Source organism: Mesocricetus auratus, unplaced genomic scaffold (assembly GCF_017639785.1).
Source record: "Mesocricetus auratus isolate SY011 unplaced genomic scaffold, BCM_Maur_2.0 Super-Scaffold_100053, whole genome shotgun sequence".
In the NCBI taxonomy this organism is placed as follows: Eukaryota; Metazoa; Chordata; class Mammalia; order Rodentia; family Cricetidae; genus Mesocricetus; species Mesocricetus auratus.
In genome coordinates this window covers 736,659-761,533 of record NW_024429230.1, presented here as the reverse complement: position 1 = coordinate 761,533, position 24,875 = coordinate 736,659, and the positions used below count along the sequence as shown (strand labels likewise).

At 45.2% G+C, this 24,875-nt stretch overlaps 1 protein-coding gene across 2 annotated transcripts in view; it reads left to right on the top strand.

Moving 5' to 3' along the window:
• The window catches only part of Anxa7 (annexin A7), a 27,761-nt gene extending 2,886 nt beyond the window's left edge, over positions 1-24,875 (top strand). The window contains exons 2-14 of one of the 2 annotated variants that reach the window (XM_005083561.4): positions 5,061-5,115; positions 6,023-6,228; positions 8,331-8,432; positions 10,111-10,175; positions 10,555-10,620; positions 14,527-14,629; positions 14,949-15,043; positions 18,713-18,826; positions 19,014-19,184; positions 21,377-21,547; positions 21,622-21,697; positions 23,004-23,116; positions 24,436-24,875. In XM_005083561.4, coding sequence (XP_005083618.2) covers positions 5,061-5,115; positions 6,023-6,228; positions 8,331-8,432; positions 10,111-10,175; positions 10,555-10,620; positions 14,527-14,629; positions 14,949-15,043; positions 18,713-18,826; positions 19,014-19,184; positions 21,377-21,547; positions 21,622-21,697; positions 23,004-23,116; positions 24,436-24,558 — 1,460 coding nt within the window. In that variant the 3' untranslated portion in view covers positions 24,559-24,875. The remainder of the gene's footprint in view (positions 1-5,060; positions 5,116-6,022; positions 6,229-8,330; positions 8,433-10,110; positions 10,176-10,554; positions 10,621-14,526; positions 14,630-14,948; positions 15,044-18,712; positions 18,827-19,013; positions 19,185-21,376; positions 21,548-21,621; positions 21,698-23,003; positions 23,117-24,435) is intronic. The other variant, XM_013123176.3, reaches the window with a different exon arrangement.

The window sequence follows — 24,875 nt, the reverse complement described above, 5'->3', positions numbered from 1 at the left end:
TTTCCAGCACCCACGTGGCAGCTCAGGACTGTCTGTTACTCCCGTTCCAGGGGATCCACCCTCTCTCACATAGGCACATATGCAGACAAAGTACCAATGATCATAAGATAAATATTAATAAAAAGATTTCTCCTCAAAAGTTCTTCCTGTAAAAACTCTCCAAAGAAGTTCTCCTTAAAAATTCTCTTAAAAGGTCAGGCGTTGGTGGCGCACACCTTTAATCCCAGCACTTGGGAGGTAGAGGCAGGCGGATCTCTGTGAGTTCAAGACCAGCCTGGTCTACAGAGCAAGTTCCAGGACAGCCTCCAAAACAATACAGAGAAACCCTGTCTCAAAAAAACAAAACAAAAAAATCTCTAAAAGTTCCTTCTTAAAATTCTCTTGAGACTTCTAAAATTTCCTTGTAAGAGTTCTCCAAAAAGTTCCTCCTAAAAAATTCTCTGAAAGTGCCTTCTGTCCCACAAGGCTTCTGGTTTTTATACCCACAGGCAGAGTTAACAGCTCTCTGACAATAGGATCTCTCTCAGAGCCTGGAGGGTGGGTAGTGTCTTAGAAAAGCAGGAGCCTGGTGTCTCCCCTCTGGATGTGCCTTGAAGCAAAATGTCCTGGCAAACTTAAGACTCAGGGGGGACATGGCTTACAACAGGTGCTGTTACCTCATTAAAAGGAACTTCTCAGCGCTGTGTGAAAGGGGAAAACTAAGGCTGTGTGTGTGAGATCCAGAGGCTGCAGCTCTTACTGTTGACCATCCCCCACTCACTCCCTAACCCCCCTCCCGTGAGAAGGAATTCCCTTTCTCTGTGGCCTATTTGAGAATACAAAGCACCCAGTATATATTCTATTACAGCCAAATTCGTAGTAACAATATTCTGGAGACAATACCTAGAATATTAATTGCTACTTCTGTAATAAATGATAAAGGCTTCTAGCAATACACACGTGCACATGTATGCACACATTTGCACACACATTCACATACCTATCGTACTACACACATACATAAAAAAGAAAATGTTTTCCTTCCTCCTGAAGGAGAATTTCTTAAACCTCAAACCCTTAAATAGCTAATGTAGTCTTTGCTACTGTAACTCTTCGTGACCCTACACATTATTTCACAAATTATTTTCTGATTTTCCATTTTTGATCCCGATCTCTTTCATTTGGCCTTGCCTGTCCTTCTGCAAGGGCAGAGGAGAAGAAGAAAGGAATAAATTTAGCCTCTTCTGTTTTGATACTCAGGGCTTTGGCGTCCAAGTCACTGGGGTCAGGCTGACTTGTCTCATTGTCGGTCTTTGTGTGGGCACAAGCGTGTGTGCACATGGGAGGCCTCAGCTGGTGTCAGATTTCTTCTCTGCTGCTCTCCATCTTATTCCTTGAACCAGCATCTCTCCCTGAACGCGGTGCTCTGATTGCTTAGGCTGTCCAGCAAGCTTGAGAGAGTCCACCTGGCCCCAGCACTGGGGTGGCAAACTTGCACTGACACACCTGGATTTTATGTAAATGCCGGGGCTTCGGGACTCATTTAATAATGAGTGGCAAGCAATCTACAGACTGCGCCATTTCCTCAGCCTTAGTCATCCTTAATGTGTTATAACTTGATGTGCATATTCTCAACTGTAGCTTCTTTAAATTTATCAAATTAGGAAATAGATCCAAAAGTGCTAAAGTATCCTGGTACCAAAGTATAAAAACATTAGCTTGGAGGTGTTGTTAGAAGTCAGAGTTGTAGGCTGACCCAAGGGGTACAGGTACGCCCTACTTTGGTCTCCACTGCTGTGATAATGAATGACCATTAGTAACTTGGAGGGGATGGGTTTATTTCGTTTTACACTTCCAGCTAACAGTCTTCATGAGAGAAGTCAGGGCAGGAACTCAACAAAGGACCGTGAAGAGAGGGACTGAAGCAGACGCCAGGGAGGAACCCTGCTTACGGTCTTGTTCCTCCTGACTTGTCAGTTTGCCTTCTTACACAGCCCTGTACCACCTGCCCAGGGATGGCCCTGCCCACAGTGGCCCTCCCACATCAGCCATGAGTCAAGAGCAGTGCTCCTCAGCTTCACAGGCCCGTCTGATGGGGCGTTTCCTCAATTGAGGTCCCCTCTTCCCAGATGACTCCGACCTGTGTGCAGTTGCTGAACAAATAGCCTACACGATGTGTTTGCTGCCAGTCTGAATTTGATCCCCTAGAACCCACATAATGAAAGGAGAAAATCTACTCCCTCAGTGGAGTTTCAAAAAGGAAATGGGCTGGAGGCAGACTCACTTTCTATCCCTGAACTATTCCATCAGTGCACTTTTCGGGGAATTCTTGGGTGATGACCATGTATGAAGTCTGAGAATCCCACCTTTTGTTCAATGTATTACTTAAAAGGAGAAAAGGTTTACACTTAAGAAATGATGCATGATCACAGGCTTAAGGATGAAGGCGGTAAGAGTGGATTAAATGAAGGAATGGCCCATGAGAATGATTGCAGTCATAGAAATCTCACTCTGGGGGATAGGTGTTGGGACTGGAGATAACGCTAGGTAGTAAAGAGCACCTGATTAATTCCCAGTCCCCATGTGGCATCTCACAACTGTCCTTTAGTTCCGGGGGTTTCGAGTGCTCACCCCACGGGCACTGGGCAAGCATGTGGTGTAGACGTACAGATTAAGATACACAGGACTTGGTTAAGTATAGGTTTATTTTATTTGGGGAGAAGTCACTTACATCAGAAACAATGAACCACAAGGTCCAGCTACAAGGACCCATACCTAGCCTGCTTTCTGTGGCCCGACCAGAGCCGAGGGAGGGCAAGCTAGAGTCCAGGTCCCAGGCCAGACTCCACACACTCTCGTAAGCGTCACAGGTGGGACCGGGTGGATCTCGCTGCAGTGTGGTACGCATGCACATAAAAACAACCCTTTTAAGAAGAGAGAGAAATTGTTGACTATAAATTGGAGTCAGTACTAAGGGGACTGGAATGTCTGACCAGTTTTGGGGGGTTTCTTTGTGGTTGTTGCTTTTTGTTGCTCTGTTATTTTTTCAAAACAGGGTTTCTCTGTGTGACAGTTCTGATTGGCCTGGAACTCACTCTGTGAACCAGGCTGGCCTCAAACTCAAAGATCTGCCTTCCTCTGCCTCCTAAGTGCTGGGATTAAAGGTGTGCGCCGCCACCACCTGGCTTGACCAGTAATTTTTTTCCCCTGATTTTACTGGGGTCTGAATCTAGGACCATGCAGGCTAAGTACACACTCTTAAGTTACATATCTAAGAACCCCGCCCCCCCCGAGGAATTTTTACTTGATACTTCAGAAATAAGTAGGTCATTGTGGATTTGGGGCCTTGGGGTAGTAGCTAATGATGCTGCCCAGAGAAACCGGAGAGCAGAGAGAGCATAAGAGATTGTGAATGGACTAGTGAAGCCGTCGCCGTGCTGTGGTGAGACCTGCCGCACGGACATGTCATGGGAACAGTTGCAGGAGGAAGGGGAGTCGTTTCATACATGGGTAGAAACAACTGCGCTGTTTCCTACACTAAAATCGCCCAGTGGTAATTTAAGTAGTGACTCTGGTGACAGGTAAGGGTTGGATGTGTGCTGGTAGTATTAGTGAGTAATTCTACACCAGACTCGAAGGCCTCCTGACTGCTTTTCGTTTTCCTCACGTACGGGGCATCAAACCCAGGGCTTCAAGCCCAGGCATTATAGGGGTGAGTTACCATACCTGACTTTTAAATGGCTTTACGCACACAGTCTGCCACCTGACTGCGTCCCAAGCCCTGGTCCTGGTCTCTCATTCTGTTGTGAGAGCCGTCACAGCGACCCCCCCCCCTTTTCCCTTGTACTTGGTGTTTTTCTACTTTCTGCTATTCCGTGTTCAGCACTTTCTAGATCATTACTTTCACCTTTACTTACTAATATACTCACCATTTATAATAATGTTTTAGGTCAACCTTAAGTGCCATTAATGGTTTCTCACAGAGATCTGAGGCTTGCTGATTAGTTAGGCAAGTCTGGCTGGCGAGTGAGCCCTGGGGATTTGCATTTCTCCATCTCCTCTTGGATGAATTATAAGTGTGTACCATCTCATCTGACTTTTTACGTGATGCTGGGGACTGAAATCGCTTCACTAGACTGCAGGTGGAAGCTGTACAAACTATATACAGGGCAGATGGCAAAAGGGAGCATTTAATAAGCTTTGCATACACCCTTAATACCCACATCACATACACACAAGTGTGTAGGCGGGAGTTCTGTCCTGCCTGGTCCCACAACCGCCTTGCCCCAAATAAACACACGGATGCTTTATTAATTATAAAATTAATGGCCGATGGCTAGGGCTTCTTATTGGCTAGCTCTATCTTAATTATTAACTCATAACTACTAATCTATGTATGTTCATGTGGTCTTGACTTACTGGAGAATGCCTGGACCTGTTACTCCTTTGTAATCTACATGGCATCTGATTGTGGTCTCTCTCTGCCTCTTTTCCCAGAATTCTCCTCATCTCCTAGTCCCGCCTATCTTCCTCCCTCCATTGGCCAATAATGTTTTATTCATCAACTAATAAAAGAAATATATATACAGAAAGCCATCACCCATCATGTATGTACACGCGTGTGTGTGTGTGTGTGTGTGTGTGTGTGTGTGTGTGTGTGTGTGTGTGTGCATGCTTCAGCCATGTGTGAGAAGGAGAGAGGATAGCATGGAAGAGGAGTCAGTTCTTGTACCGTGTACATTCCAGGGATTGAACTGAGGTTATCACATTTAGAAGCAAGTGCCTTTAATCCACTGAATCATCTCTCTGGCCCCATTATCCACATTTTAATGCACACCATAATTCTGTGTGTAGGTGTATGTACATCTTCCAAAGACCTTAAGATGTACAAGAAACACCGGGCATTGGTGGCTTACGTCTTTAATCCCAGCACTCAGGAGGCAGAGGCAGGCAGATCTCTACCAGCCTGGTCTACAGAGCGAGTTCCAAGACAACCTCCAAAGCTATACAGAGAAACCCTGTCTCAAAAACAAAACAAAAAGTACAAGAAATTAACAAAAGAATTGTTGTTGTTGTTACAGAATGTCATACCCAGGCTATCCTCCTACAGGGTACCCACCTTTCCCCGGATATCCTGTAAGTATTGTTATCAAAATACTAAAATCATTTTTATCTTTTGTCCGTTTGTTTTCAGTCCTGTTGCCCTGCCTAACAGCAAGTGGAGGAGAGGTCTGAGACATTGAGTCCTGCTTTTTGGCCAGGGAGAAAGTTTATTGAACAAAGACAGAATCATTGTCAGCATGACTAAGATCCACCATGCTAGGCTTTGTGTGTGGCTTAGTTACCTTTTTCTTTAATCTTATAGAGTAGGTCCAAGAGTGTTGCAGAAGAGCCATGCATTTCTCTCTAGGATGGGGAGGAGCTATATCATATTTCCATATACCATGACAGTGAAGGGTTGTGAGCTTGGTTAGCTGTTCTGAAAGTTTGTCACTTGATAAGATAGGTGTCACAGGACATGCCTACAATCCCAGCCCCCAGAAGTGGAGGCAAGAGAAACAGGAGTGTGAGGAGCCTGGACCACAGAGTAAGCCATGCAGAGAAGAGTCGGGGAGGGGAGGGAGGAAAGGGGAGAGCTGGTTCTGATTCCCACGGAGAAATGGGCTGCTCTTGTCTACCCCACATAGAATTAACTGAGTTCTGATACAAATCCTAACAAAGTGGAATAGGATTGATAAAGTAATGAAAGAAACCAGAACTGATAACTTTTTTTTTTTTTTTTTTTTGGTTTTTAGAGACAGGGTTTCTCTGTAGCTTTGGAGGCTGTCCTGGAACTCACTTTGTAGACCAGGCTGGCCTCGAACTCACAGAGATCTGCCTGCCTCTGCCTCCCTAGTGCTGGGATTAAAGGCGTGCACCACCAACGCCCGGCTGATAACTTTTTTAAGTGGAAAGAAAAGATGCCCTAATAGCTCTCTTTGTTTCTCAATGGGCTAAATATTTCTGTGATTATCTCCACTTAACATGTTTCTGATTTTTCCAGCCTGCAGGTCAGGAGTCATCTTTCCCTCCTCCGGGTCAGTATCCCTATCCCGGTGGCTTTCCACCAATGGGAGGAGGTGCTTACCCACCAGCACCAAGTGGCAGCTACCCAGGAGCTGGAGGCTACCCTACACCTGGAGGTTATCCAGCCCCCGGGGGGCTATCCTGTTACCCCAAGTCCAGGGGGTGTTCCAGCCTATCCGGGAGGTAAGCTATGTGGGTCATGCAATTAATAGTGACTTGAGATTTGTTGACGTGTCCCTACCCTCATTGTTTTTCCTTGTGAGAGTTCAGAGTCACTCTTAGTTAACCATGGACAACTAAGACTTAAGCAGCATGCTCCAGTGAAGATTCTCAGGGCTGTGAGAGCTGGGGGAAGCTGAAATCTTCTCCTGTGAAGGCAACTGTAGCGAAGTCTTGATGATGAAAGGCCCTTGTGGAATAGAGCACTCAGTTATTGGTGCCCTGACTGATTGAGAGGGACTAGAGCAGGGCTTCTCAACCTCCCTAACCCTGCAACCCTTCAACACAGTTCCTCATGCTGTGGTGACCCCAATCATAAATTATGTCATTGCTACTTCACAACTGTAATGTTGCTACTGTTATGAATCATAATGTAAATACTTTTGGAGATAGAGGTCTGTCAAAGGTGGCCCATGGATTGAGAGCCATTGGGCTGGAGGGGTGGCTCCGGGGGTAAAGGAGCACTGACTGCTCTCCCAGAGGACCTCACTTAGGTTCCCGGCAACCACACGACAGCTCACGATTGTCTGTCCCTCCATTTGCAGAGGCTCTGACCCCCTCTCCTGGTCCCCTGCATGAGTGTGGTGTGTTGGTATGCAGACAAAACACCATGTACATAAAGTAAACATGAGTAAATCTTGAAAACAAACACACGAGCGACAGACGCTTTAGTTAGCATCACGGGTTACTTTGGCTTTAGGATCACTTTATCCAGAATGAGAGAGGCAGTAGGGGAGGTGGAGAGAGGGCTGAGCAGTTAGGAGCACTGGCTGCTCTTGCAGTGGACCTGGGTTCCATGCCCAGCACCACATGGTGGTTTACCAACCATCCATAACTCCAGTTCCAGGGCTCATACTGCCCTCGTCTGACCTCTGAGGGCACCAGGCATGGATGTGGTGCGTATGCACACATGCAGGCAAAACAAAAGGAATAAATCTAATTTAAAAAGGATTTTTAAAACCCACCATAGTGCCGGGCGTTGGTGGCACACGCCTTTAATCCCAGCACTTGGGAGGCAGAGGCAGGCGGATCTCTGTAAGTTCGAGCTGGGCTGGTCCAACAGCCTCCAAAACAATACAGAGAAACCCTGTCTCGTTAAAAAAAAAAAAAACCAAAAACAAACAAACAAAAAACCACCATAGTGATTTGTATTATAAGTTACTAAGGAAGTTAAATGTACTAAGGTTTTTTATTTTTTTTAAATTATAGCACACACATTTATTTATGTATTTATTGTAGATACCGTGTTCTGCCAGCATATGTGCTTGGACACCAGAAGAGGGCACCAGATCTCATTATGGATGGCTGCCAGCCATCATGTGGTTATTGGGAGTTGAACTGAGGACCTCTGGAAGAGCAGGCAATGCTCTTAACCTCTGAGTCATCTCTCCAGTCCAACTTTTGATTTTTTTTTTTGAGACAAAGTTTCTCAGTGTAGCTCTGGCTGTCCTGGAGCTCACCCTGTAGACCAGGCTGGCCTCGAACTCAGAGGTCCACCTGCCTCTGCCGTTTGAGTGCTGGGGTTAAAGGCTTGCGCCACCATGCCTGGTCTGTACTAAAACTTTTAAAACTTAATTTTTTTAATGTTACATCTGTGTATATGTGTGTGTGCATGAGTGCCATGGTACATTTGTATAGGTCAGAATCAGTTCTTTTCTTCTACATGTGGGTTCTAGAGATCAAACTCAGGTGGCCAGGCTTTGGCAGCAAGTGCTGTTACCTGCTAATCTGTCTCACTGACCCTTGAATGTATTTCCAGTTTGCTGTGAATTGACAAGTTGAAGATGCACACTTAGGGTTACTGTTAAGCATTATTAGCATGTATTTTCCACTGATTATGGTAGACATTTTTCAAAATTTTTCTCTGTATAATAAGACTTGGGTTTTTTGTTTGTTTGTTGTTTAAGATGGGTCTCACTCTGCATTCCAGACTGGCTTGGAACTCCCTTTGTAGCTCAGGCTGGCCTGAGCCTGGCAGTCCTCCTGGCTCGGCCTCCTGCGTGTTGAGAATGCAGGTATGAGTTACCACGAGTAGCCTATTGAAACGGTTTTTTCTAACCCTTCAGGACAAGGCTTTGGAGCCCCACCAGGTGGAGCAGGCTATCCTGGCTATCCACAGCCACCTGCACAGTCTTACGGTGGTGGGCCAGCCCAGGTTCCAGTACCAGGTACGTTCCAGCTGTCGGAGAGAAAACGTTTGTGACTTTGTGAGCTTTTCAGTTGTCAAGCAAACTTGGATTGTATTTGAGGTAGTCTTTAGGGAGTATTTGTATAATTCTGTAAGTAATGTCAAGTGTATGGCATCATGGAGTATCAATTTGATGTGAGATCATAATCAGTAAAATGGAGATGAGGAACAATTTTCTTCTATTAACTAGTCTGTCCTAATGCCAAAAACAAATTCTTAAAGGAACCACTCCCATACTGTATCCTGACAACCATTCCAGATGGAATCAGAATTAAATCTAGTTCAAGGGCTTTTGCTTTGTTTTTTGGGTGGGGAGGAGCTGGAGAGACGGCTCAGCATGCACTGTTCTTGTAGAGCACCAGAGTTTGTGCCCAGCACCCACATAGGGCAGCTCACAGCCTCTCACTCCAGTTCCAGAGCATCCTCTACAGGCAACTGCACACTCACATGTGCAGTTTAAAAAATAAACTCTATTAAATATACACACACATATATACATATACATATATATACGTTATTAAAAGATATATGTCACCCAAGCTGTTTTTTCATTAATAAACACCCAAGCTGTTTTTTCATTAATAAACACCCGAGCTGTTTTTTCATTAATAAATCAATATTTAAAAGATTATCCTTGGCCAGGCGGTTGTGGTGCACACCTTTAATCCCAGCACTTGGGAGGCAGAGGCAGTCAGATCTCTGTGAATTCGAGGCCAGCCTGGTCTACAGAGGGAGTTCCAGGATGGCAAAGGCTATACAGAGAAACTCTTGTCTCAAAAAACCAAAGAAGAATAGCAACAAAAAGATTACCCTGGGGCTGGAGAGATGACTTTGATTTAGTGGGTTAAGAGCATTGGCTGCTCTTCAAGAGGACCCAAGTTCAATTCCCAGCACCCACGTGGGGGCTCAGTTTCAGAGGAGCAAACAGCTTTTGTGGCCTCTGATAGCAGCAGGCATTCACGTGGTGCATAGACATACATGTAATCACACTCATACACAAAACATGAAATTAAAGTTACTTTTAAAAAACATTAGTAACAAAAGATGATCCAAGTGAAGATTATGGTATTAGGAAGAGGTTTGTCTTCTAATTTTGAGACAGGTTCTCACTCTGTAACCTAGGCTGTCCTGGAATGCTGTCAGAATGGTCTGGCCTCAAACTCACAGGGATCCTTCTGCCTCTGCCTCTGCCTCTGCCTCCAGAGTGCTGGGATTAATGGCATGTACCACCATGCCCAGCCAAGACATTAATTTTAAAGAAATTATATGAGGTATCGTTGTTACCCTATTTTGCAGGTGAGAAAATGGTAGCAAAGTCATGAAAACTATCAGATTCCTTCAGTTAGTCAGGGGCGGCCAGGAAGTGTCTGGGATTAATGGCGTGCGCTACGAAGCCTGAGGAAAAGGTTTAGAAGCATGGAGTGGAGGAAGATCAAAAGGGAATAATGTATATGAAATGAAAACAGAGGGTGGTTGCTTTGGGGACACAGATGTGAACAGAGGACAATGACTATATGTGCAGAAGAGTGTTCTGGAACCGATTGTCCCACACCTTAAACAAAGCATTGCTTATCCCGGTGAGTGGCACGGCGTGACTGGGTGCTTCAATAGCAGTGGTGTCCTGTAGACTGTTTTTCTTGTTTGCTTTTTGCACACAGGTGGCTTTCCTGGAGGACAGATGCCCTCTCAGTACCCTGGAGGACAAGCTCCTTACCCTGGCCAGGTACTGTTACTTCTGCCTCCTTGAGTTTTTGCTTCTACCCTTAAATTTAGTGCAGGTACCTGGGACTCATTGTACCAAGGAAGGGTGCCACTCTTTTGTAAGGCAGAGGACATGTCTGCCACAGTACTGACAGACAGAAACTTTACTCTCAGTGGGCCCTGTGGTAGTGTGTGATACCTTTGGCGTGCGCAGCCTCCGTCCTGCTCACAGGCGTGATGCCGCCCTCTGTCCTGGAGAGTGCATGTGTGCCCTTCGCATTGGCGGTTGGCATCTCTGCCCTCAGCAGTGGTTGTGACTGTTAACGTGGGTGGTGTTTCGCAGACTTATGGGGGTGGTCGTTTACTGTTTCACCCTTTATAACTTTCCACTCTTCTTTCAGATCGATACAGAATCCTTTTCTTCCTGTCCTGCTTTCTCTCCTGTTTCTTTGGATTATAGCAGTGATGTGAGTAAGGACTGCCAGCGTTCTAGTTGCTAGGTCCTTTATATATGCTGACGTTTTTTTCTTGGGACTCACCATGTAGACCAGGCTGGCCTCAGATGTGTAGAGACGCCCTTCCTCAGCCTCTTGAGGATTAAAGGTGTCACCACCCACTTCGCCTGGCCTTGCTTCTGATTTCTAGGGTTGTGTCTGTAGTTCCCCGCCATGCTTGACAGAACTTTAAACATGGGAGCTAGTTAAGGCTGTTGAACTTGTTTCTCAATAGCCCTATACGGTTTCCCGTATTAGAAATTTTCTCCCTACCTCTCTCTAGGCAGCTCCCCATTTTCATACTGTTTTATTAGTTGCTCTATTTATGCCCTCTGCAAGTTGCTAGAATAAAATTGATAAGCTTGGATCCTTGCCTTTATTATCTTGACTTTTAAATGATTTCTGTGTTATATACTAATGAAGGTCTGGCATTTTCAAGTTTGCCTTTGGCCAGGGTAGGAAAAGGACCATGGACCTGGGAGAGGGACTCCTCAGTGGTCTGTTGGGCTAGGCTCACGTTGGGGGTTTATTGAGTTTGAGATGCAGTGATTTGAGAGCCTTGTCCGGGACGGCACCCCTAGTGAAAGATTACAGTGAGACTAGGTCTAGCTCTTCTGACTGACAGGGTCATCGAGAGATCCCTCTAAAACGACAGTAAATTGTATGTAACCCTTTTTCATGATTACTCCTATTATAAATCTATAGTTACTCTAATTGTGAAAGAGAATTTTTGGTTTTACTTTAAACTTTGTGTGTATATCCCTGCATATGTTCATGTATGTGCTCATGTGTGTGCATGCATGTGTGTGAACACAGGTACCATGTAGGCATCAAAGGACATCTTGCAGAAGTTGGTTTGCTCCTCCATCATGTGGGGCTGGGGGGGGGGGGGGATGGGGGACTCAGATTGCCAGGGTTAGCACCAAGCACCCTTACCCAAGGAGCTGGTCTGCTTGCCAGCCTCTTAATCGTTAATCTTTTAAGTTAGCATGTGAAGTGATGGGCTTTGTTATTATATATGTACGTATGCACGCGTGCGTGCATGTGCACACACACACATGCACACACACCGTGCGCGCGCGCGCGCACACACGCACACATACACACGCGCACCATTTTACTTCTTAGTCAATCCCTCCACTGCCCTTCCCCCTCCCTCCTACTGTGGTGACCCTTTCCCTGTTCCCAGGTCCCCTCTCACCTGTTCTGCTCAGGCCTGAGTATCCTGTTATCGTCTGCTCCTCCTCCACCCCCTCCTTTAAGGTTCCTTGGTGAGGGGTTTTGCTGTCAGCGGGCAGGCGTACAGAGTAACAGAAGGGTTTCCCACACACACTTGGCTTTGTTCTCCGCCCTCCCCGTCCCTCCCCGTCTCCCACTGTCCCATTTACTTTGTTCCTTGTCTTTCCTACCCCTCACCCTTAAAGCCTCTCTTTCCAGTGTCACGGGTCTCTTTCTAGTTCCTGGCAGAGGTTTATTTATGAGCAATGTGTTGAGAATACTTTTTGTACTGAAGTATTTGCTACAAGTAGAACAATTTTAATTTTTCCTTAAAACTACTTTGGATATAGTTGTTTGTTCTGTGCTTACATTTCTGGCTTAGATGTTAATGTGGAGCAACTGCTAAGCCTTTTTGGCAAAACAAAATGTTAGGGTATGAGTATATATATAAGTGGGAGGAGGCCGGGCAGTGGTGGCGCACGCCTTTAATCCCAGCACTCGGGAGGCAGAGGCAGGCGGATCTCTGTGAGTTCGAGGTCAGGCTGGACCGAAAGCCTCCGAAACAATACAGAGAAACCCTGTCTCGTTAAAAAAAAAAAAAAAAAAAAAAAAGCGGGAGGAATTACTAACAATACAGATACTTGGGGTGGAAGGCTTAGCGGAAGTGTGCGTGGTGCACGGGGCCTACATTCAGTTCCCAGCACTGTCAGAGAAGGGTTTCCTGCTCCTGCTAGCACTGAGCTTCCCCTTCTCCTCTTTTATTTTTTGTCTCCCAACAAGTATTGACATTTTTTGTTTTTGTTTTTTGAGACAGGGTTTCTCTGTGTAGCCCTTGCTGTCCTGAAACTCACTCTGTAGACCAGGCTGTCACAGGCTGCCTCTGCCTCCTGAGTGCTGGGATTAAAGGTGTGCGGCACCACTGTCTGCCTGGGCTACTTTTTTTCTTTTCCTTCCTTCCTTCCTTCCTTCCTTCCTTCCTTCCTTCCTTCCTTCCTTCCTTCTTCCTTTCGTTCTTTTTCTATTGTTTAAGAAAACAGTTTAGATTTGTTTTATCTAATGTGTGAGTGTTTTGCCTGCAGATGTGTGTGGGCACCGCGTATGCGCCTGGGTCTGCAGAGGTCAAAGCGGGCGGGCGTCAGATCCCCTGGACCTGGAGTTACAGATGGCTGGAAACTGAACCTGGCACTAAAAAAAAAAAAGCAACAAGTTCTCCTAATCAATTGAGTCATCTCTCCAGCTCATTTCTTTATATTTAAATTTTGTTTGTTGAGACAGTAAACAAATGAGCTGGTTTACAGAATTAAACTCTTATTTTTTTATTTTTTATTTTTTATTTATTTATTTATTTTGGTTTTTACGAGACAGGGTTTCTCTGTATTGTTTTGGAGGCTGTCGGTCCAGCCCGGCCTCGAACTCACAGAGATCCACCTGCCACCACCACCCGGCAAACTTTTAATTTTGAAATCAGATTTACAAACAAAATTGTAGTAATAGTACAAAGAATCCCTAGATTCTCCAGGTGTTATCTTTAACAAAAGCACAATATGATGATCAAAAGCAGAAAATGACATTAATGTAGCGCTCTTGCCTAACCTTCAGATTTATTCAAATTTTACTAAGTATCCCAGTATCGTCCTCCTCCTGGCTGAGGATGAAACCGGGGTGAACCCTGAACTTACTGTCATGCCTCTCTAGTCCTCTTCAACTCAAAAGTTCCTCAGTCTCTGGTTTATGACCGAGGCACTCAGAAGAGTGCGCAGGTACGTTTTGGCCTGCATGTGTCTGATGTTCCCTCATGTGTAAGCTCAGGTCAGGACGCTTTGTCAGGAGTCCAGCAGAGCGGAGTTTCCCCAGGTGCCTGACAAGTCTCTACGCTGCAGTGTTGCAAACTATGAAAATATCTTGGTTCTCGGCATACCTTTGCCCTCTAATGTCAGCATATCTATAATTCTCGCCTGAAGTAGTTTATTACTATGATAGTTACCAATGACATTTTAATTGTCGTGGAAATTTGTGCTTGTTAAATAGTCTCTGTTGGTTCTGATTTGTCTCCCTCCTCCTCCTCCTCCTCCCTTCCCCCTGCTCCTCTGTGGCACTGAGGAGTGAATACTGGGCCTCTCACTTGCTAGTTTGCTACCACTAAGCTACAGCCCCAGGCATTCTGGCTTGGCTTATAACATATGAAGGATATTGTGCCTCCCGGAACCTCTAACCTCACTTCCATTTTGTGCTCTTCTAATATGTTTATATTGAGTCTTGGCAGATAAGTAGAACCCATATAGGAAACAGAGAGAGGTTACCCACGTCATATTGTGAGTGTGAAAACTCACTGGGGTGCTCATGAGTACTTCATTAATGCCATTTTCCCTTATCTTCAAATCAAACGTTGTTATTCGTCTCTGACTGGCTGGGAAATGAATCTCTCATATCCCCTTTTCTGTCAAAAAGGAAGCTAAGGCTTTAATTTCACAGATTTACCCATGTCGTGAAGTTTCGTGTGTGGCTCTCTGCTGGTAGGAGACAAGTCTTGTCTGGAAGGGGGCTATGTCCGTCACTTCAGTCTGAGGCCTGGTAATGACTGCTCATAGCCGTGACACACGCGATGTCAGGTGGAGTCCAAGCCGAAGCCTCACATGCGCTTCCCGCTTCTTGTGTTACCAGCCTGCTGCCTTGACTCAGGGCACCCAGGGGACAATCCGACCAGCCTCCAACTTTGACGCTATGAGAGATGCAGAAATCCTCCGCAAAGCAATGAAGGGGTTTGGTAAGGAGAATGCATTGTCTATCTTTCTTTCTTTCTTTTTTTTGGGGGGGGGGGTTTCGAGACAGGGTTTCTCTGTATTGTTTTGGAGGCTGTCCTGGCACTTGCTCTGTAGACCAGGCTGGCCTGGAATTCACAGAGATCCGCCTGCCTCTGCCTCCTGTTAAAGGTACTCAGCCTGGATTGTCTTTTCATAACTGTAAGGAACTTGAAGCTATGTGATCAACGAAGCCCTGTGTCGGCTTGCACCTCAACTTTATCTGGTGCCTCCTGCCTTGGGAGCATTCTCATCCTTACATAAATATATCTATGACTCTTCCAGGGACAGATGAGCAAGCAATTGTGGATGTTGTGTGCAGCCGTTCCAATGACCAGAGGCAACAAATTAAAGCAGCCTTTAAGACCATGTATGGCAAGGTATGTCTTTTCCTTTTCTCTTTCATTGAGAAGCGGCTGGGTCTATTCTATAGGGTCTGCATCCATGTCAGAATGGGCACTATATTTTTACTAATACTGTGGGGAAAGGGACAGATAAATGGACTTCACAGACTCCAGGATTAGTACCTCTTTAAACCTTTTCACTTGAGAGTAGTCCCTCACCGTTCTTCATATGCATGTTGTATGCTAGTCACCCAGCAAACAGTGGATATGGCCCCCACCAAGATCTGCTCCTTTCTGAGTCCCTGTCTCTTCTCAGCCTTCGGTGGTCTCCCACCCTCTAATGTCCGAGCAACGTGTCCTGCACTGTAATCACACGGAGCTGGGCTTTTACACTCGGTGTGCTTGTTGGCAAACGACTTTTCAAGACCTTAAGTACTGTGTGTCTCCCGTTACTTGGGAGAGAATTTGGCTGACCCTTCTACTGTGATCCCATGGCACTTTTCAAAAATCCGTGCTGTTTCCGATCTCACTGCTGGCTCTCAAAACCCGTGTGCCTCCCCGGCGAGGGCCATGCTGCCCTCCTCTTTATGCCCAGCAGGAAACGTGTAATGAGTGGTTCCTTAGTAATTGTTGAGTGGATGATCAGTGCCTAAATGCAACAAAATGTATGGTGGAAGTTGTCATTGATCCTTAGACATGATGGGGGAGGGGGCCAGCGTATCCTTGTCATTTGCACAGGAATGTAAACTTTCCTACCGTCTTCTGTAGCGTATGGACTTTCTTCCCATGGGGCTAGTGATCCACCAGCTCGCCCAACTGAGCCTGTTTGCCTCTACCCAGTTCAGATATACTTCTCTACATCATCATCATCATTTTATTTTTATTTAGTGTGTATTATGGGCATGCACTTTTTTCATTTATTCCGTGTGAATGTACATGCGTGGATGTGTACATGTCACATCGCACATGTGTAAGTATTGCATGAGTGGGTTCTCTCTTCCTACCATGTGGAACTCAGAGACTGATCTCAGGTTGTCAGGGTTAACAACTCAGCTGTTTCAAAGGTAGAGGCAGGCAGATGTCTGAGTTTGAGGCCAGCCTTGTCAATAGAGTGACTTCCAGGACAGCCAGGGCTGCACAGGAAAGCCTGTCCTAAGAGGACAACAGCCTCAGGTTGCCAGGTAGAAGAGCAGGTGTTTTACCTGCTGGGTTAGTTTGCTCTCTCGTTAGCATTCAAAAGCCACGTGGGGAGAAAGGGTTTACTTCTCTTCACAGGTTGTAGTCTGTCATGGGAAGGCGTGGCAGGAACTGAAGTAGAGGCCATGGAGGACTTCTCCTGGCTTGCTTCCCACGGCCTGCTGAGTTGGCTTTCTTCCAGGCCCAGGACCGCCCAGGGTGGCACCACCTGAAGGGAGCCCTCCAGACTGGCCTACAGGCCAGTGTGGTGGAGGCGCCGTTTCAATTGTGGTTCACAAAAACAAACAGACAAACAAAACTAAACAGACACCTACCTGAGTCCTGTTTCTCTGTTCTTGAGGTTAATTATGCAACACAAAACCCAGACTTCTTGTAAAGCTTGGAGTATGGTGGTGCAACACTTATATAATTCAAGTGGCTGAGATAGGGGGAAACCAGGAGTGCAGGGTCAGCCTGGCCTACATAGTGAGACCCTGCTTCAAAAATAAGAAAACCTTCTCTCTGTTCCTTATGTGTGGTCCATTTTCTTACCTTAATAACTTTCTCCTTCCCCTCTGAGTGTTCAGTCGATCCCCACACACCTTTTTTTTTTTTTTTTTTGGTTTGGTTTTGCTCTTTTGAGACAGGGTTTCTCTGTGTAGCCTTGGCTGTCCTGGAACTCACTCTCTATAGACCAGGCTGGCTTCAAATTCAAAGTTGATCCTTTTACCTCTGCCTCTGAGTGCTGGGATTAAAGGTATGAGTCACCACCATCTGGCTCACTTTCCTATATTCTAAAAGCTTTCCTTGAGAATGTCACCTGGGCTTTGTTTCTGTGTTGGTTATTTGGTGCTTGTCTTAGTTACTTTTCTACTGCTGTGAAAAGACACCATGACCAAGGCATTTTATAGAAGAGATTACTGGGGCTCACAGTTTCAGGGGTAAATCCATGTCTATCCCGGTGGGGAACATGGCGGCGGGCAGGCAGGCTAGAGCAGTGGCTGAGAGCTCACAGCCTATCTGAAAGCTGGAGGTATAAAGAAAGCAAAACTAAGCCTGGCTGTAGGCTTTTTTTTTCCCCCCCGAGACAGGGATTCTCTGTATTGTTTTGGAGTCTTTCCTGGAACTCGCTCTGTAGACCAGGCTGGGCTCGAACTCACAGAGATCTGCCTGCCTCTGCCTCCTGAGTGCTGGGATTAAAGGTGTGAGCCCCCAATGCCAACTGGTTGTAGGTTTTTGAAACTTCAAAGCCCATCCCCAGTGACACATCTCCTCCAATAAGGCCACACCTCCTAATCCTTCCCTAACAGTTCCACCAACTGAGGCCAGCATTCAAATACATGAACCTATGGAGACCACTCTCACTCACAGCACTGTAGTGCTAGAGTACAGTTTGCTTTATTTTATCTTTTTAGATGTCTATCTGTCCAATGAGATCAAGATGATAGTGATTTCCATTTCTTTATAGAGCCAAAAATAGTTTCTTTTTTCTTTTTCTTTTTCTTTTTTTTTTTTTTTTTTTTTTTTTGGTTTTACAAGACAGGGTTTCTCTGTATTGTTTTGGAGGCTGTCGGTCCAGCCTGGCCTTGAACTCACAGAGATCCTCCTGCCTCTGCCTCCCGAGTGCTGGGATTCAAAAATAGTTTCTTATACTAAGTAAATATCTGCTCATCATTGTTTAGATAGTCATTTATTTTTGCGCAGGTGAGTGTATTCATGTGTGAGCGTACACATGCCGTCATACATGTATAGAGGTCACCATTCAGTTCTCTCCTTCCACCATGTAGGTTCCAAGGGTTGTGCTCTGACTGTCATATTGGCAAATATCTTTTACCCGCTCAGCATCCCATTAGCCTTCATTTTATTGCTTTAGAATATTCTCATACTTTCTGTCTTTGTATCTAGTATAGTAGAACTGTACTTTATTGCCAAATTTAGCAGATTTACTCATTTCTCAGGAAGGATTTATGTGTTCCTACACACAGTGAGTTCATCACTGAATTTAATGCTCATCGCTTAGGGTATCACACTCAGTTTTGAAATTTTGACTTTCGTAGTGCCAGTTCCCTTTTCTTTCTCCGTAAGAGTCAGATGAGGCTGAACAGGTGGCCCCGTGATTAAGAGCTCCGGCTGCTCTTCCGGAGGACCCAGGTTCTGCACACAGTGGCTCACCACCTATGGAACTCCCGTTCCCACAGGTCCAGTGCCCGCTTCTGGCCTCCACGGCCACTGCAGGCACGTGGTGCTCAGACCTACATGTAGGCAAGACACCTATGCACATAAAATAAAAATTAAGGGGAAAAAACTCCTGTGAGATAAGATATAGAAATCCTGTGTATTAGCTGGGCAATGGTGGCACACACCTTTAGTCCCAGCACTCAGGAGGTAGAGGCAGGCAGACTTATAAAACAAGTTTCTGGATAACCAGAGCTACACAGAGAAACCTTGTTTCAAAAACAAAGCAAACAACAACAAAATTAAAAAGAAAGAAAAATCTTACGTACTTAATTATCGTATGTTATTAAACAGGATTTAATTAAAGATCTGAAGTCAGAGTTGAGTGGAAATATGGAAGAATTGATCCTCGCTCTGTTCATGCCTTCCACATACTATGATGCCTGGAGTTTAAGGAAAGCAATGCAGGTACTCTATCTTATTTTCTGTTATTGTTCTATACTGCTTAATATGAAAAGCCTCACAAATGTTGATAGTTCCGAATTTTCAATGATAAATGAGGCAAAATATTATTTTGTGTCATCTGAAATATAGCTTAATTACCTTCAGGAGCCCCCTTTGCTTCTGTGTAATCCCCTCCCTTCATTTCATATAGGGAGCAGGAACTCAAGAACGTGTATTGATAGAGATTTTATGCACAAGAACAAATCAAGAAATTCGAGACATTGTTAGATGTTATCAGTCAGAATTTGGACGAGACCTTGAGAAGGACATTAAGTCGGATACCTCAGGACACTTTGAACGTCTCCTGGTGTCCATGTGCCAGGTGAGTATGGTACCGGTGTGTATGCCGGTGGAGGGAACTTCATTTGTTCCTGAGCGTCTGCCAGTCAGCACACTTCACCAACAGTCAGCGCCCTGAATTATCGCTGTCTGTCCGTCTGTAAGAGGGACAGCACACAATGCTGTGAGCAGATGCCTTTGCAGTTATTACTGAGACTTCGTTCTGAGCATCTGACTTCTGTAAGGAATAAGAAGATAACTTCTTTCAGATTTCGTGACATCAGCCTGAGGCTCTGCAGCAGAGGTGAAACTCAGTTGGCTTAGCGGTGTCCTGTCGGTTCATTTGGACCGTCAGATGTGCGGGGCACAGGGAAAGTGCTTGAGGGAGCCATGAGGGAGGCAGGAGTTGGCACCTTCCTCAGCCTGATGTGCAGCGAGGGACAAGGAATGCCACGAGAGCGTATTTGGAATAGTATTAAAAACAGGGAGATGAGGTCGATGTATTTGACAGACATACAAAGACTAACACACTGATTGAGTACTTGCTGAAGTCTCTGAAGGAGTGACTTGCTAGTGTACAACCGGACAGGATCTCAAGGGACCTAAAAGTGGAGGAGGGGCCTGAGGAGCCAAGGAAAGTAGTTACAGAAAGTGTACAAGAAGTGTGGTGGGTGTAGACTAGTGTACAAAAGCTGCAGCGACAAAATGGGAGAAAAATGGAAGGGCTAAATTTGAAGAGTAAACCAGGATTTAAAAAGAGCAAGAGGGGAAGACAGGCATGGGTGTTTAGTGCTAAGTGGGGGGGGGGTTGGTTCTTAATTGGGTTTGTTTTTATGTGAGGTTCATGACCCATCCCTAACTTTTCTAGGATGGGAAGAAGGAAGTCTGCAGCACAAATTCTAATAGGTCTTAATAATAAAAACCCAGAGTCTGGTGTTAGACAGGGAAAGCTGAGAGATCAGAGAAGCAGAGCAGCCAGCCACAAAAGAGTTCTTACCTCTACCAAAGCTCAGACCAGAGGGGTGGCCCTGTCCTCAGACTGCACCTCAGACTGACTGCACCTCAGATTGCACCTCAGACTGCTTAGTCTGCCCTGCTCCTCAGACTGCACTGAGCTCCTGTCTCCTCCCACCTTATGTTCCTCTCTCACCCAGCCATATCACTCCTGTCTCTGCCTCCCTCATGCTAGGATTTAAAGCGTGGGATCCCAAGTGCTGGGGTCACCTTTGTGTGAGCCCTGTTTCTCTTTTAGACAGATTCAATCTCTTGTGGCTCAGGGTGGCCTGCTTCTGTCTCCTGAGTGCTGGGAACAAAGGTGTGTGCCACCACTGCCTGACCTCTATGGCTAACTAGTGTGGCTAGCTTTGTTAGAGCATAAAATATCACCACAGAAGTCAGTTCTTAGAAAATGGGGACTATACTATGAATTCTTAAATCCAAAGAATAATTTGAACTTTTTGCTGAGCGCCTTTAAGAGAGTCTTACTTTATTACCTGTGCTTTGGAGGGAGTGCTGGAGGTTGCAGGCCTTGCTTACACAGTAAGCAGGCGCTCTGTCTCCCAGCTTCAGCCCCCTTTGAACCCATGTTCCTAAGTTATATCCAGCTACCCATTTGTGGTATGACTACACCATCCCTCATGCCAGGTGCTCCTCAAAAGAGACTTCTCCAGCTTCTCGTTGTTGTTTTCTTGTCCTTGGGGTTGAAGTTGGGGGTTCCTGCATGCAAGGCAAACTCTGCCACTAAGCTATATTCCCAGCCCTCATAATTAATGTGTGTGTACTAACTAACAATATACTTAGGTCTGAAATCTTACATAGTCCCTTAGAGTGAAATTCCCTAAGAGCGGAGACCTTGTCTTTGGTGTCTCTGTAGCTTAACATAATGCCTGGTACAAAGAAAGTGCTTGGTATTGTACGGTTTTATAGGAATGGAACTCAACAGTGTGTTTTGATCTCAAACCCCAAACTAAAGAGAGTTAAATGTTTTTCATTTGAGTGATAGTTTATAAATTTAGCTGGAATTTAGAGTTCAAAGCCCTGGAAACCCCACTTTAACCTTATTAAACCATGACCATATGTCCCAAAGTCCAAAGCTAGCTATAATGTGATACTGATTTGGGAAGGAAAGTCAGACATGGCAGACTTGATGCATTCACCTTCGATGTTACCACTGTGAATTCCAAAGTGACGGGATTGAGGAGCAAATTTCACCTGATTCCTGTGTTTCTCCTACAGGGAAACCGTGATGAGAACCAGAGCGTAAACTACCAGATGGCTCAGGACGATGCCCAGCGCCTCTATCAGGCCGGTGAGGGGAAGCTAGGGACAGATGAGTCCTGCTTCAACATGATCCTTGCCACCAGAAGCTTCCCTCAGCTGAAAGCCACCATGGAGGCTTATTCCAGGGTATGAGCTCTTCTGATGACTTCCTGTCTGTCTTGAGGTCTGAAAATGCCTAACTCCGTAATTTTTATTTGCAGATGGCTAATCGAGATTTGTTAAGCAGTGTAAGCCGAGAGTTCTCTGGATATATTGAAAGTGGTTTGAAGACCATCTGTAAGACTCTTATTTTTGCACTTTACCTTATTTTGTTTCTAATGGAGTGATTATAGTTAATGTAGTCTTCCTAGACTCTGCTTAGGCAGAAACCGAGTACACCCTATATTTTATATAAAATCCTCTGAATGTTGATGGTGTGGTCAGAAAGGATTTTCTGTTAGTTTGATTGAGACTGGCTTTCGTTTGGGTATGTTTGTTGAGCACTACAAGAAGATCTGGTACATTGCAGTCCTTCCTGTAACAAACGAGGAAGCCCTAAGGAACTACCAAGTACTGCCACAAGACATCCTTTTCTAGTTAGTTAACTAATTTATTGAGACAGAGTTTCACTCTGTAGACCCTGTTGGCTTTGAATTCTCAAAAACCCAGATGCCTCTGCCTCCTGACTGCACCTCCATCTTCAGCACACAAAGCATCATTTTGAGTGCTCAGAACACAGCATACACAGTGAGATGCTCTGGAGTTGTGTTTGTGGTGACCTGACACCTCGATGCGTGGGAACTCTGTCCTCACAGATGCTGTAAAGTAAGGAGAGGACTACTGATGCCTTAGTGCTGACATGCTGGTGTGAGAACTCAGCTGCAGACAATAGGGCACAATGTGTAACCTCTGCCGTCTGGACGAACTCACTTTGCCACGTGATCTTCCAGTGACTCAGAGTTCCAGAAGCTGCTTTCAAATCTTTGACACACTGTTTTCTCCTAGATGATTTCTCCTAACTTTTTCTCAGCCAAATGACAGTCATTTTTGTGTGTATATGGGGCTGGGAATTGAACCTAGGGCCTTATGCATGCTAAACAAGTACTCTTCCGCTGAGCTATAGTCCAAGCCCAGTTTTTTAAATTTAGTTTTATTTTCTGTGTGTGAGAGAGGATGTGGTGTGCACTTTGTGAATGCTACGGCATGCGTGTGGACACCAGAAGACATCCACCTTTAATTGGGGTTGGGTGCTCAGATTCGGGCCATCAGGCTTTTACAAGTGCTTTTTTTCTGCTGAGCCCTCTAGCTGGTCCTCAGAAATGTATTCTTAATGTAAAGAATTCAGATTTCGTCATTTCTTGTAGTAAGATGTTACTTAATCTGGGGCACACTTGTTTTGGATTTTCATACTGGAACATGTAAAGAACCCATATTGGCACACCTGTAAAGAGGAGGTAGGTCTGGCGGGCAGAGGGGATCCTCCGGAAATAACTCAGCTACAAAGACTGATGTGTGCAGATGATGAACACTTCCTGTTTCTGACGTGAAGCCACAGCCTGGGCTGGATGGTCCAGGCGCCTTCTGAAGCTCCTGTGTCTTGCAGTGCAGTGTGCCCTAAACCGGCCCGCCTTCTTCGCTGAGAGACTCTACTATTCCATGAAAGGTGCTGGCACGGACGACTCCACCCTGGTCAGGATTGTGGTCACTCGAAGTGAGGTGAGACAAGGCGACAGGAAACGTCAGGTTGTGCTTGATTCTGAATGGTGACTTCTTCGCTGTTCTTGATTATGAGCCCCTTAGGAATGCCGGGACCTCCACGTGAGACCGGTTTTCAGTAGTAAAACAGACTTCTGCCCCTCAGTAAAGGCAGCACAAAAGCTTTCTTACTTGAAAGGCCTGTGAAGAATTGTTTATGGGAAATTGCAAGGTCTAAGAGATTGGAGTCTTGTGAGATTGCCCAGGATGGCTAGCCTTACAGGCATGCACTATTGTTTCTGGCTTGCTCATTTATTGGCTGATTTTTGCAGTCCGGGCACTCAAACCCAGGTACTTGTGCATGCTAAGCAGTTACTCTGCCATTGAGCTAATCTCAAGTTCCAGTTTTTTCTTTTACTTGGTCATGTAAGAAGTAAAAATACCTATGTAGATTAATCTGTTTGAATATCAATGTTATTATCCTTGTAAATTATAAAATAATCTTTAAATTCGTCAGGTTTTTTTGTTGTTGTTGTTTTGGGTTTTTTGTTGTTGTGTTTCTTGAGACAGGGTTTATCTGTATTGTTTTGGAGGCTGTCCTGGAACTTGCTCTGTAGACCAGGCTGGCCTTGAACTCACAGAGATCCGCCCGCCTCTGCCTCCTGAGTGCTGGAATTAAAGGCATGTGCCACCAATGCCCAACTAAGTTGGTCAGTTTTTACTTTATATAAATATAGGCTTTACAGAACTCATCATGATTACATAATATGTCAGAAGTTTCATCTTAAGGCTGAATGACAACACACTGTGTCTAAATGTGACTGATACTTGTCTGTGCATACTTGGTGTACTTCTACCTGTGTTTTGTGAGTGATGCTGCTATGAGCATGGCACAGACTAATCCCTTCAAGTCCCTGCGACAGAATTGCTGCATGACACTGTAACTCTGTGAGCCCTGTTTTTAAATCACCACACTGCTGTCCCCAGCTACCTTCCCACCAGGGACGTGCAGGGTCACCATTTCTTGGCATCCTTACCACCACTTAGTATATTATACATTTTTACAAAGCTATCCTGTTATCAAATAACATGTATTTTTAAATGACTAACATCTGGGGAATCACAGCTGACACTGGTACCATGCCTATCCAGTGTTTTCCAAAGCGTCGAATGCAATCTTTGCTGATGGTGTCGACACAGGTGGCCTCAGCGCTATATGGCCGATAACTCTGGAATGGTGGTCATTTGGTGTTTACCCTTCCCCATTCTGATTGTTAAGGCATTACTAAACAAATGCATTCCCCTTTAGCAGATTTTTTCTGACCTACCACTTCTTACAGGTTGACCTTGTTCAGATAAAGCAGATGTTCACCCAGATGTATCAGAAGACCCTGAGCACAATGATTGCGAGTGACACCAGTGGAGACTACAGAAAGCTGCTTCTGGCCATCGTTGGCCAGTGAGAGGGATCTTTGTTTTGTTTTGATTAATGAATGAAGCTCCTGAGAGCTTCTCCTTTCAACAACGAGACCTGCATGCAGCAATGTCAACACCACCTGACCCGAGTAGCTTTCACTAAGGACTCTGTCAGGGTTCGAGCACCTTGTTACTGCCTTAATCCTGATGTTATCCTTTTTTCTTTCTATATCCAAGCGGTATAAAAACCATATCAATGATGTAGTGATTTTGCACCATTTGTAAAGCTTCGTTCTCATTGCTTTTATTTTAATCAGGATTTCAAATTGAATAAAAATCACAGTAATCCTGTGTAACATTAAAA